A 14,061-nucleotide genomic window follows, 5' to 3' on the forward strand; every position below is an offset into this window, starting at 1 on the left:
GTTTTGTTTTTTTGAAAAGAAATGCAATTGATGGTTGAGTAAATGCTACCCGCAGGGTAGTATCCCGCGGGTGACGTGACGACTCATGATTGGTTAAAATCAATGGGCTCTATGTGGAACCCACTAATTTTGACCAATCATCGGGTTATACATCACCCGCAGGTTAGTGCCTTGCGGCATGCGGGCGACATGTACTAAACGGTAGATTTCAATATAACATATGAATAATAACTGAATGATCATGATTTGTCACGTTAACAATATATAATTAATTACGCCTATATATAAAAATACGAACCATTGGATATATAATTTGGCTATTACCTATATGCTATAATGTCATCTCCCTTAATACACGGCAATTCATTAGTTAGCTGTAGATTAACGCGCAATAAATCATTCTAATAGTTTTTCACTTGACTTCTGCTCTGCTATACCTTTTACACTTTCGCAAGCTCGTCGATGGCCGACAAAGAGTCCACCTCCAGCGCCGCCGAGAGTTCTACCGCCGCCGAGAAGTTTCCAGAAACGAGGCGGTGGGCTGATGTTGCTGACGAGGCGGAGGAGGAACAAGACACGGCTCAACCTCCTTCGTCCGAAATTGTTTTAGATTCGTTGGCTATCGACGAGTCCAAACTAGTTGGCAAAACACTCACGGATCCGGACGAATCCACCATTAAAACCGTAAGCTTCACTATCCGATACACGTGCCTCTGTAGTATGCGTGGACACTTTGTGGATCTGATTTGCGCTTTAAGGGTCTAATTTGGGTTTGAAATCTGTTGGGTTAGGATTATATTCACTTCTTTTCAAATTTGGGGTTCGTGTTTTAATTTAATTTGTCTGAAGATTGATGGGAGCAGCAAGTGGCAGAGGGATTGAAAGATGTTGTATAGACAGCGATTAAAAGCTTTGAGTTACAGATGATACTTGGCCGGTTGGGCCTGCATTTGGCATCAGAAGTATGGTCATGTTTTGCTATGTTCATGTATATGTTTTTTAATCATTGAACAAGGTAAATAAATTTATAAATTTGTAATTGGTGTTTCGATTTTGTTTGAATGAATAATTTGTATGTTTTGTAATGGTCTTGGGGTGTTTTAGTTAAGTTTTTAGCAAATTAACTTACGACTTGGAATATCTGTGTCAATCAATTTAAGTGCATATTTTCAATGTAGTTATTTATATTATTTTTCATATGCCGCATATTTCATAAAGTAAGATATGTTCCTTTAGTGTAGGCGCTAAATTCGCTCAAGTAATTGCTAAATTATTTGTATTGTTGTTATGAGAACATTTGGTTATCTCCTGTTGAAACATTAGGTTCCATCGGGGGGCACTCCATATACCTCTGCCAAGAGATTTGAGGACCTGAACTTATCACCTGAGTTACTGAAGGGTCTCTATGTTGAAATGAAGTTTGAGAAGCCTAGCAAGATACAAGAAATAAGTTTGCCAATGATTTTGACTCCTCCACACAAGAATTTAATTGCTCAAGCTCACAACGGTTCTGGGAAGACCACTTGTTTTGTACTTGGTATGTTGAGCCGTGTTGATCCACATATAAAGGCTCCCCAGGCTCTTTGTATCTGCCCTACCAGAGAGTTGGCCATTCAGGTAATATTACTTGGATAAGATAATTTGAATTAGATTGGTCGGTGGATCCCTACATTTTGATCCTCAATTAATCGAATTATCAACAATGCTTGATTAACAACTCTTTAATCGAGTCTCAAATTATACTTTATTCAAATAAGGATTTGGGTTATTTCAGACGGAGATGGACAAACTGTGGAGTTAGTAACTAATCCCAGTGCTTGAGATTTGAATATATGATTAGATATAGTCATAGTTACTCCTGTCTGAAATATGCATCATTTGAGTTGCTAATAAGTCTTGAGGCTTTCTGGTTGAGTTTCCACACCTTGCAATCATAAAGAATGTGACAAGTTATGATAGTTTTAAATTGACATTAGTGGTGCATTTGGAGATAGATTAGCTAGAAAGTCCACATCGTAGAAGTTTCTCTCGAACATTTATGCATTCACGCATGTGGTAAGTCGTTGGTCAATAATGCCATTTTTTGATTAGTTTATTAATAAATTATATAGAATATGGAAGTGCTACTGAAGATGGGGAAGTTCAGTGGGATAACCTCAGAATTAGCAATACCATCGGATCCAGCTAATTACATTCCAATTCAAAAGAGACCACCTATTATGGCACAAGTTATCATTGGTACACCTGGTACAATATGTAAGTGGATGTTAGCGAAGAAACTAGGTATGAGCCAACTGAAGATTCTTGTGTTTGATGAGGCAGACCACATGCTAGGAGAGGTAATCCTGGTTTTCGTCCTGCATGTGTGTATCTCTATTTCTTTACTACGATATTTTTGTACTTAGAGGGTGTTTGACTAATCTCATAAGCTTTAAAATTTGTTTGGCAAAGTTTTTCCAAATCTTATAACCTGTGAAAATAAGTCGTTCGACAGATTACATAAGCTTTTAAAAAAAAAGCTGGAATGACTTTACTTTCTTAAAAAATGTCTTATTTTAACATTTTACTTCTCCAAAATATCTTTATAAATTAATCACTCTAAACTTTTTAACCTTATATTATATTGCATTTACGGAAGAGAATACAATTGTAATTTTATCTCACATTATCTTCATGGTATTATATCAGTTTTGGTAATTCTGACAATAAAAGATTTTATAAAAACCTTATAATATGTTTAGACCTTTACGGTATATATTCACGTCTCTGGCTGAATTTTATCTTTTATGTAGAGTGGTTTTCGAGATGATTCAGTGAAGATAATGAAGACAATTGTGAAGTGTAATGCCAATTGCCAGGTGAGCTATATGCAATACATTTTTAATGGTTTTATGAAGGGATGAATAGTTTACATACTTTTTGTTTAGTGTCACTGTTGTTTTCACCAACTATGCAGTGATCTTTCCGATGTCAGTATCATATGTTGTTACTTGTGAATTATGGAATACCTTTCCTTGAACAAACCAATTCTTTCTTCGTATCCCTTTCAATCCCAAGTCATATTTGTTTGTATTTTTTGATCATATATATAATATTCAATGGACATTTATCTAATGAAATTGATCTAACTATTTATGTTACTAGGTTGGATCTAATCGGGCTCCATGTTAGTAAGAGCCAAAATTTCTTCAACTGATGCAGCTAGAATTGTTTATTTCAAAATGTATACTTTTAGAAATTTTTTTTTTTTTTAAAAATTTATAGCTACCAGTACTCGATGTTAAAGTCATGTGAATGCCGTCACCATTTCTTTTAAATTTTAATCGAGGTCTTTCCCTATCAAGAAAGAAAACCACTAGTAAAGGAAGAAATATATATAATTATTAGCACTTTAATGCAGATTTTTAACAAGTCTATCTTGGCTACTTTATTTGCATTTATTTTTAAGTGGATGGCATATAACTGAGTTGTGCTATTGCTGCAAATTATCAGGTGCTTCTCTTCTCAGCCACGTTTGATGATGTTGTGAAGGCCTTTGTATCAAAGATCGTTTCAGAAATCTTTGTCCGAGATTATAACCAATTGTTTGTGGAAAAGGAAGAACTGTCTTTAGCCTCTGTCAGACAGTATAAGGTACATTGTCCTGATGAGCTTTCAAAGATCACGGTGGTCAAAGATAGAATACTTGAACTTGGAGAGAAGGTGGGGCAGACAATTATTTTTGTCCGCTCTAGGAATAGTGCCAGCAATTTACACAAGTCCTTGGTCAACCTGGGCTATGAGGTTACTACGATTCAAGGTGCATTGAAACAAGAAGACAGGGACAAAATTATAAAGGAGTTCAAGGAAGGATTGACTCAAGTTCTTATTTCAACCGATCTTCTTGCTCGAGGTTTTGATCAGAAGCAGGTGCTTACCTATTTGCTGTCTTGATGTTTATTCTTTTATGTCATGTTTTCAAATTTTGGCTCTGAGCTATGCTTCATTTCTCTCTGTAGGTCAATTTGGTTGTCAATTTTGATCTTCCTGTGAAATATGATAGGCCTTCTGAGCCTGACTTTGAAGTCTACTTGCATCGGGTTGGTAGAGCTGGACGCTTTGGCCGCAAAGGTGCTTTTGTTGATGTTCTAATAGAAAATTTTCTGATGTGTGATTGTTTCGAAATTCATTTTGAATAAAAACAACAGTTTCTTTTCACTATAGTTCTTGTAGGATTCCATTCTGCATCTAGGGATATTATTGTGCCTTATCTTTTATATGAATCGGCCGAATCCATGTTTTATACGAGGTGATTTTAACTTTGTGTGTAGAGAGTATCATGGTTGTACACTGGCATGTCTATTACATGTATGCGGTCGTACATATTTGGGTCTATTTGGTATATTTTGTCACAGCCCCTATGTTACAATCTCGGGCCTCAATCGGCATTTCCATCTGTTGTAAATTTTTTTTAATACCCAGAGTTGGTTATATGTCCTTATAGGTGTGCTGACAAATTCATGGAATTTTCTATCTGTCAGGTCTCGACTTATGTTCATTATCTTGTGCCTCATTTGGTTTTTACTCATGAATTCAATCATAGCTGCGACTCTTCATGTTGAATAAAGCCTCCACTTTCTAACAAAAACGAAATAAAAAATAAGAAAAACGGAGAACAAGGATTAATGTAAATTTAGTACTCTCCCTTCCCTTTCTTCTCTTTATTTGGTTGAATTCCTTTCTGTTGATTACCAGTGAATTTTTTGCCGCAAATAGAGTTTCTTGGAATGTGATTCTTTTCCTTTGCCTCATCCATCGTAATTTTTTGTTCTTATATCATAAGGCAAATTTGTTTCTGATAATCACCAGGTGCTGCATTCAACTTGCTTCTGGACGATAGAGATGACATGATTATGGCCAAGATTGAGAAGCACTTCAAGACCCCGGTAACTGAGGTAAATTCCTAAGACAACAGCGAGCATTCCTAATATCTTTGGAAGATAGTTTCTTAAGGAGTTTTCTGAGGATTCTTGTATTCAGGTGGGTCCTTGGAACAGCGAAAAGGAATTCGAAACGGCCTTAACAAATGCTGGACTACTATAGATCTAATGATCCAAGGATGTGGCCGGAGTGTATTCGTTCAGTCGGGATTCTGCCCTCATGAAATGAAATCCGTAGTTATGCTGCGTTTTTATCACTGCAAACTTGAGGGGGTTTTGGTGTGCTGTGTCTTTTGGTTCGAAAATTTCCATAGTATATAGTTTTGCGGATGTCTGAAAAAGTTATTCAGAGGGTGTTTAGCTTTGCTTTTGGAGCTTATGAATTGTAACGATTATTTTTACTGTTAGAGAGTATTTGGATAAAATTCATCGTTTGGTTTGAGGTATGGTATAAGTAATATATAGATATGTAATATAATATAATAAAAAATAAATAAAAAATGATAATTAAAATAGTATTGGATTTGATTGATAGATTATGGTTTATTTGATTTGATTTATTAAATTTTATATAAAAATGTTAAATGATTATTTTATTTTTTTAATAATAAATAAAATAAAAATTATAAATATATAAGGGGTAATATAGTAATTTGAATTCAATGATTTGATTGATATGAGATAAATAATTAATGATTTAATTGATGTAAAATAAATAGTTAATATATGGATAAATAATATGATGAGGATAAATAATATGATGAGAAGAACGTGAGATGAGATGAGATGAATTATACATATATTAGTAATATAATGATCAGAAGAGTATCTAAATTGAGTAGTTTTGACGGGGCTAATGGCATTCGATCCTCCGTTGAAATTGCTGTATTGCATAAGACACTTAACAGAAAATTAATTAGCTAGTAGTCACGGATGCAAATGCGTTGTGTTTGCAAGGAATAAATTAAATAATATATATTACATGTGTAATAAATTTTATTTTCACAATATTTTATTTATTGGTCGCCATATCACATCCTAATAAAATAAAAATATTTAAAAATATAAATTTTAGTAACTGCATCTTAAATGTATTAGAAAGAAAAGCAAACAATTCATAATCATATAAATGCAATAATATTTAATATATACAGTTTAACCTCTGATACATAGGATACATAAACTGCCAATTTTGCATTAATAATGAATTTACAAGAAACAACTTTGCATTATATAATGTACAGGCATGGAGCCAGAAAAATCAAATAGGGGAGTGAGATGAACAAACACATATATTTCGAGAGAAAGATGATTATAAGACAAAATATTACTTAACATAATAAAAAATCGTAAAACAAAAAATTAAATAATTTACATAAAAAAATAGAAGCTTCAATGTACAATTGCCAAAATTTTCGATGCTTCATCTATTGTCTGATCATCCATAGCAATCAAACCTACAAAACAATACAAAAAATATTACTTTAATCTTATAATGAAAATAATAAAATAAAAAACAGATATGAATTCCATATTTACTAACTTATTTATTATGTTTATCCTTTTTGAGTTGTACTCGACGTTTTTTTGTAACCTCAAATTCATCAATAATTGAGTCAGTACTGAAAGTTTAAGCATTCTCCTTTTCAATATAAATTAGCAATGAACTAGCCAAAAAATCATCTTCCATCTTATTTCGTAATCGTGTCTTCACAATCTTCATAGATGAAAATGCACGTTATGTGGTTGCAGTAGAAACTTGGAGAGTCACAGTAAGACTAATCTATCGATCTATAAGATGGTATTTCTCTTTCTTTCCTCTCTCTGACAGTAATTGGAACAACCCTGAAAGTGTTGAAATATTCTGAAAATATTTGTTGCATCGAATGCCAATTTCAAAAAGCTTCAACTCATACTTTATGTGCAACTTTTCTTGACTTGTGCAACTTTTCTTGACTCGTAAAATCATCAGGATAGAACTTTTCAACAAGTTTCCAAATGTCATTGATGTTGAATGATTTGTATCCATCTCTTGGATCCAAAGCTGAGATGAGTCTGAGTAATTCTACTGTATTTTAATCAAATCGACAATCCATCTCTTGTAATATAGAATCTATCGTACTCGTGAATATATCGATTCGATAATGATGATTGATCGGCTAAATTGGTATGATAAAAAATCAACTGGCAAGCATACCAGGTCAAGTTATAATATAGTGGACAAAGTTTCAGATGTCGAACCCACAGGGACTGTATAAATATGAATACCAAAATATATTTATTTCTACTTAATCTAGACTAATGAATAAAAATGATTCATATTTTAAACTAATAATTAAAATTACAAATAAAATTAAATTAACTAAAACACAGCAGAAAAATTTGGATTTAATTCAAATTTGGGAAAAACTCGATCAAGGACTCACGTAGATACCAGACAATTCATAACAAGCAGTCGATATAAGATATCAGACTTAATCTTAATTCACGGGAATTTTTCTAAATTGTTCAAAGGACTATTTATAGAACAATCAAACCTATTCAAATTTTGACGGATTAATCTTTCGTAATTCTAATCAAATTTGAATGCATGAATAACTGTGAAAATTCAGTTTGCACCCAAACCGCATAATGAAATCGAATTCTATTTTTAGTCAGTTTTACACTATGTTGAATATCGAAGTGATCAAAATCGAAACCTCCTCTGTCGACTTGGAATCAATTAACATGCAAGAAAATAACTGGCCAGGAAATTCACAAGACAAATATAAATTCGATAACCAATAAAATCAAATCAAGTCTGAAAATCTCAAATAAACAAATCAAGTTTTCTACATAAATTGTCTGGCCCAATCACGTGGCCTTGATCGAAGAAAAACTACTACTCACTAATAAACATAATTAATTAAACCAAGTATAAAATCATAAACTAGAAAATACGAGAAATGGGAAAAAACTGGAGAATTGTTCAGCAGCCGCCGTCAGCCTTCGTCCATAATAAAAAAGACCAAAAGTTTTCGAAAAGATCATCAAACTTCTATTTATACGGTCCGCGCCAATTAGAATCCTCCTTGACCTAGAAATTCTCGAACATCACACATTCCCGAACACGCGCGCGTGCATGGATGGTAACTCGCGCGCACTGCTTAAACAAACAGTGGCTCATATACCTCTCCCTCGTGCGCGAGGAGGAGTCTCGCACGCGCGCGACCTCCCTTTGGGATTCTCTGGAACTTTCTTCTGCGCGTAGGCGAGGGGAAATCTCGCCCGCGCGCGCCTTGACGATTGTGTTTCTGGAACTTAACACTGCGCACGCGCGAGAAGGGATCTCGTGCGCGCACCTTGTCCGCATAGTTGCTTCTTAAAAACTCCATTTTCCTACAAAATTCAACCAGGAAAGTATAATACATGCACATAAAATAAAACACTAACAAAACTCACGAAAATAAAATAAATGCATGCGAAATAAATATAAAAATAACACAAAAATATTATTACTCAACACACTTATCAACACCCTATACTTAAACCTTGCTCGCCCTCGAACAAGGCAAAACAAACACACAAACAAGAATCAAGAAATACTATGGAGCAATGGCCTCAGCAATAATTTTTAAAAATTCAAATCCAATCACATCAAACCTGCTAACACTTGAAAGTTTAAAAATAAACTAGTTTCACGCATAAACTTACAATCTCTTCAACTCATCTTTCAAAGTACCTTCATCTAAGTTCAATCCACACATTCATAGATCATGAGGACTTAGGATCAAATAGATGGTATCAAACACTCACAATAAGTTTAATACAAAGAAAAATAGTGCGTGCATGTTTTGATTAAAAATTCATATTCATCAACAGTGTCTATCAACAGTCCATATGCTAAATTCTCACAACTCTTCTCCACTAGTATATTGGGCAACTGTGACTCGGTCAAGAGGTCTTAATAAGCTTGTAATGTTAGGTCTGACTTATGACTACAAATGAAGGATAACAGTTCAAAGAAAGGAGTAAATGACGACTAACCATTATTAGTCACCTTCTTCTTCTTGTTTCATTCCAAATCACCTCATCAAACCATTGATTCACTTTGTTTTTCAGATTTTCCTTTTCAATCCATTCTATCAATTTTCTTTTTTCTTTTTCACCACTACTTTTTTCTCTTTTTTTTTTCACACCATTCCACTCTTCAAATTCAAATTCAAATTCAGGAGGATATACAATTCACATATTCAACTTAATCCTTTTAAGGTGAGAATTAGTGTTTAAGCTATTATTAGGTAGTGAGTGCAGGATCTGGAAAATATGCCGAATGGGGGTTTACCACACGTTTTCACACATGCCATTCGATTTCATTAAAGCTCAAACAAGGTACTAGGGATAGAATGTATCAATGGGTAGCTTGAAAGACTCAAACGATTCACAGAAAAATTTCCTAAATCATTTCTAATCACAGTTATGCCCGTATTGCGCCTCGAAGAGTGTTTGAACTAGTTCTAGACAAGTTTCAATTCACAATCAAATCATACAAATTCAATAAGTGCAGAAACAAACAATCATCAACAGTGAACGATGATTATCAACAAATTTCAGAATATGTACCTCATGTACTCATATAAGTGCAGGCTAAAAAATGGCATCTAGATATAATTAATTCAAAGAAAATTAGGCCCCAAAATCCAAACAACGCCTCAATCATCTCTATGTTTGCACTTTTCAAACTCAGATTCTAGCACAAATCACAGAGTATATCAGAGATCATTCATCTAATTGGTTTCACCAGTTAAAATTGGTCAGACAGGCACACGGTCATGGACTACAATTTCAAAACAAAGCAAAGAAAGTCTCATCATTGGCCATGCTATCCAATTCTTTCTTGACTCAACACATAAACAACACAATGACATGCTATGAATACGAACTAGATGCAACTAACGAAACAAAATGAATGCAAACAGAATGAACACAAAACACGATAACCAAACACCCCCCATACTTATCTAAAGCATTGCCCTCAATGCTTCAGAGTACATAAACGACAAAAGAAAACATAAGCAAATGCAAAAAAACAAAATACGAAATAAAATGAACTCCCCTTGTGACTAATCTTCTTCTTTGTCTGGGATGGAGGGATCCTGAGGTGCGACTGGAGCAAACTGAGCTGGCATGTCAGACTGGAACAGGAATAGAGGTGGATAATGAGGTGCCGCTCGAAAGCCCGATGTATCCAGCCCCAACTGAGTCGCCGTGCTGCGCATCATGTCTTCCACATTATGGAGATGAGTGGAAGTGGCTTGAAAATAGTCCATGGCATAATGGTTGAAGGCGGAGCTCTCAACAACCATGTCTTGGGCGGTGCGGCGAGGAGGTGCTGGCGACGGATGAACGCTAAAAGAACTCCCAAAATGAGGGTGGCCGCTATAAAACTCCAGATTGCGCTTCGCTTGCTTGGAGGTGGCGAGCTTCTCATCCACTGTCTTAAAAGGTGGCAGTCATTCCTTATCTGGACTGATCGGTACACCCGCCTGACGACAAAGGGCGGTGATGATGTGAGGAAAGTAGAGGCCCACCATCGGAGTCTGCATCGCTGGTACATTTCTACTCTATGGTATACCTGCTATCGTACTTATTGACACTGGTGCATCTCATTCCTTCATTTCTACACGTTTTGTTAAGAGGCATAAGTTATCATGCATTGCAGTAGACGTAGTAGTTTCCGTTTCTACTCCAACGGGTCAATCTGCTTTGGCTAAGCGTCTAGTGATGGGTTGCCCTTTAGAATTCGAAGGAAACATTTTGATAGCGAATCTCATGGTTCTTGCGATGGATGATTTCGATTGTATTCTGGGGATAGACATGCTTTCATCCAGAAGGGAGTGATAGCTGGTTTTTCTATGGTGAGGGAGCGCGACCCCCGATGCCTTTGGTATCAGCTTTGAGAGCCTGTCGAGCTCTAGAGTCTGGAGGGGAAGGCTACCTTATCTATGCAGTTGATTTTTCCGCTGAGAGCGTTGGAATAGAGAGCATTCCTGTTGTGGATGAATTCCCAGAGGTATTTCCAGATGAGATTCCGGATTTTCCTCCTGCTAGGGAAGTCGAGTTTGGCATAGAGTTGATGCCGGGTACTTCGCCTATTTCTTTAGCACCGTATCTTCTGGCTCCGTCAGAGATGCGTGAGTTGAAGAATCAGTTACATGATCTTTTGTACAAGGGGTACATCCGTCCTAGTGTATCTCTTTGGGAGCTCCTGTTCTCTTTGTGAAGAAGAAGGATGGGTCTTTGCGGTTGTGCATTGACTATCGGCTGCTGAACCGAGTTACTGTGAAGAACAAGTATCCTTTGCCTCGTATTGATGACTTGTTTGATCAGCTGCAAGGCACTTCGGTTTACTCCAAGATTGACTTGAGATCTGGGAATCATCAGTTGAGAGTCTGAGATCAGGATATAGCCAAGACTGCAATTCGTACTCGCTATGGGCATTATGAGTTTCTAGTGATGCCATTTGGATTGACTAATGCGCCGGCTATATTTACGGATCTGATGGACCGTGTCTTCAGGAAGTATTTAGACAAGTTTTTCGTGGTCTTCATTGACGATATCTTGGTGTATTCGCGTAATGCGGAAGAGCATGTTTCTCACTTGCGAGTGGTACTGCAGACTCTTCGGGATGAGCAGTTGTACGCCAAACTGAGCAAGTGTGAGTTCTGGATGGATCGAGTGGTCTTTCTTGGCCATATCATATCCAGGGAGGGAATTTCTGTTGATCCGAGCAAGATTTAAGTTGTGCTTAATTGGTCGCGTCCAACGACGGTCGCTGAGATCCGTAGTTTTCTGGGTCTAGCAGGTTATTATCGTCGTTTCATTCTGAACTTCTCTCAGTTAGCTCAACCATTGACACAGCTTACCCACAAGGGTGTGGATTTTGAGTGGTCCTCCGAGTGCGAAGAGAATTTTTGTGAGCTTCGACGACGGTTGACTTCTGCGCCGGTGTTGGCTTTACCGTCAGGATCTGGAGGGTATGTGGTTTACACAGATGCTTCTATTCAGGGGTTGGGTTGTGTCCTGACTCAGAATGAGCATGTGATCGCGTACGCTTCTAGATAGTTGAAGCTGCACGAAGACAATTATCGAGTTCATGATTTGGAGTTGGAAGCCATTGTGTTCGCTTTGAAGATTGGCGTCATTATCTGTATGACGAGAAATTTGAGATCTTCACCGACCACAAGAGTCTCAAGTATTTGTTCACTCAGGCGGAGTTGAACATGAGGCAGAGACGTTGGATGGACTTGCTTAAGGACTATGATTGCGAGATTAAGTACCATCCGGGAGCTGCTAATCTCACTGCTGATGCCTTGAGTCGCAAGGTGCGACTCACTTCAGACTTGTTCGATGTCTAGTGCGATCAGTGACTGTTGTTCTTCAGGGTATACCTTTAAGCACAAGAAAGTTATGCAGAGTATTCAAATTTTTGCGATATTATCCGAGCCAGCTTTGTATCGCGGATTCGAGATGCTCAGATGTCGGATTCAAAGACACAGCGTTTGGCTCGTCTAGCCAACGAGGGTAGTACGTCTGGATTTCACTATCAGTCAGATGGTTTTTTGTGTTTGTCTGGTAGACTTGTGATTCCACAGGATGAAGAGTTGCGAAAGGAGATCTTGTATCAGGCACATCGCACCAAGTTGAGTATTCATCCGGGGAGCAACAAGATGTACAAGGATCTACATACTCGGTTTTGGTGGAAAGGGATGAAACGCAGCGTTTATCAGTATGTTTCAAGATGTTTGGTGTGTCAGCAGGTCAAGGCTGAGCACCGACAACCTGGAGGTTTGCTTCACAGTCTGCCTATTCCGGAGTGGAAATGGGAGTTTATCACGATGGATTTTGTGACCCATTTGCCGATGTCCTCGAGGAATTTTGATGCTATCTGGGTTGTGGTGGACCGACTCACCAAGTCAGCGCATTTTATTGCCTATAGCCGAGAGTACACTGTGTATTGTATGACCCGTTTGTATGTTCAGGAGATCGTTCGACTTCATGGAGTGCCTGTGAGCATTGTCAGCGATCGAGACCTCAGGTTCACTTCTAGGTTCTAGGGGAGTGTTCAGCGTGCGATGGGAACTACTCTCAGTTTGAGTACTGCCTATCATCCGGAGACAGATGGTCAGTCAGAATGCACTATCCTTACTTTGGAGGATATGCTTCGAGCTTGCACTATGGACTTTGGTACAGCCTGGCAAGATCATTTGCCATTAATCGAGTTCGCGTACAACAACAACTATCATACTAGCATTGAGATGACACCTTTTGAGGCATTGTACGGGCGACGTTGTCGTACTCCACTCTTCTGGGAAGAAGTGGGTAGAGACAGGCTGAGGGACCGAAGTTTATCCAGCAGGCAGTAGATGTTGTTGATCAGATCAAGAAACGGATTAAGACTGCATAGGATCGTCAGGCCAGCTATGCTAACACTAAGCGTAGGCCTTTGCAGTTTTATGTAGGGGAGAAAGTGTTTCTGATGTTGTCACCTTTCCACAGGATTCTCAGATTTGGCCTTAAGGGAAAGTTGTCTCACAGATTTATCGGTCCGTTTGAGATCTTGGAGAGCATTGGCGATTTGGCTTATCATCTGGCTTTGCCACCGTATCTATCTAGTATTCACAACGTGTTCCACGTATCTCTGTTGCGACGGTATGTGGCAGATCCGTCTCATATTCTACAGCGGTCTGAGGTTCAGGTGGATAAAGATTTGACCTATGTTGAGAAACCTATTCGTATCCTGGATCATAAGGATAAGGTCTTGCGAAATAAAGTCATTTCTCTGGTTTTAGTTCAGTGGCAGCGCCGAGGCACTGAAGAAGCCACTTGGGAACTCGATACCAGGATGCGTACAGAACATCCTAAGTTATTTTGATTTCCTTTTTGAGTTGTATTCAGTTGTAAACTCTGTAAACGTTTGATTTGAATAAAGAATGTTTCTGCATCTTGTTTAACATTCAATACTTAAGATCTGATTTCGAGGACGAAATATCTTAAGTGGGGGAGAATGTGGTAGCCCGTACCTAGTTTTAGTGATTAACTGTGATATAATCCAATAATCATGATTAAGAAGACTTATAATGGATTAACGGAGCCCGGGATT

The 14,061-nt window shown here is 37.4% G+C and overlaps 1 protein-coding gene across 1 annotated transcript; it reads left to right on the forward strand.

The window, feature by feature from the left end:
* The first annotated feature begins 386 nt into the window (after nt 1–386).
* Nucleotides 387–5,361, forward strand: LOC140887439 (DEAD-box ATP-dependent RNA helicase 38-like). The gene is made up of 8 exons (XM_073294684.1): nt 387–684; nt 1,324–1,617; nt 2,112–2,339; nt 2,793–2,858; nt 3,493–3,909; nt 3,999–4,110; nt 4,849–4,934; nt 5,020–5,361. Exons 1-8 carry the CDS (start codon nt 463–465, stop codon nt 5,080–5,082), a joined length of 1,488 nt encoding a protein of 495 aa, XP_073150785.1. The 5' UTR covers nt 387–462; the 3' UTR covers nt 5,083–5,361.
* Nucleotides 5,362–14,061: the final 8,700 nt, after the last annotated feature.

This window comes from Henckelia pumila, chromosome 3 (assembly GCF_033568475.1).
Source record: "Henckelia pumila isolate YLH828 chromosome 3, ASM3356847v2, whole genome shotgun sequence".
NCBI lineage: Eukaryota > Viridiplantae > Streptophyta > Magnoliopsida > Lamiales > Gesneriaceae > Henckelia > Henckelia pumila.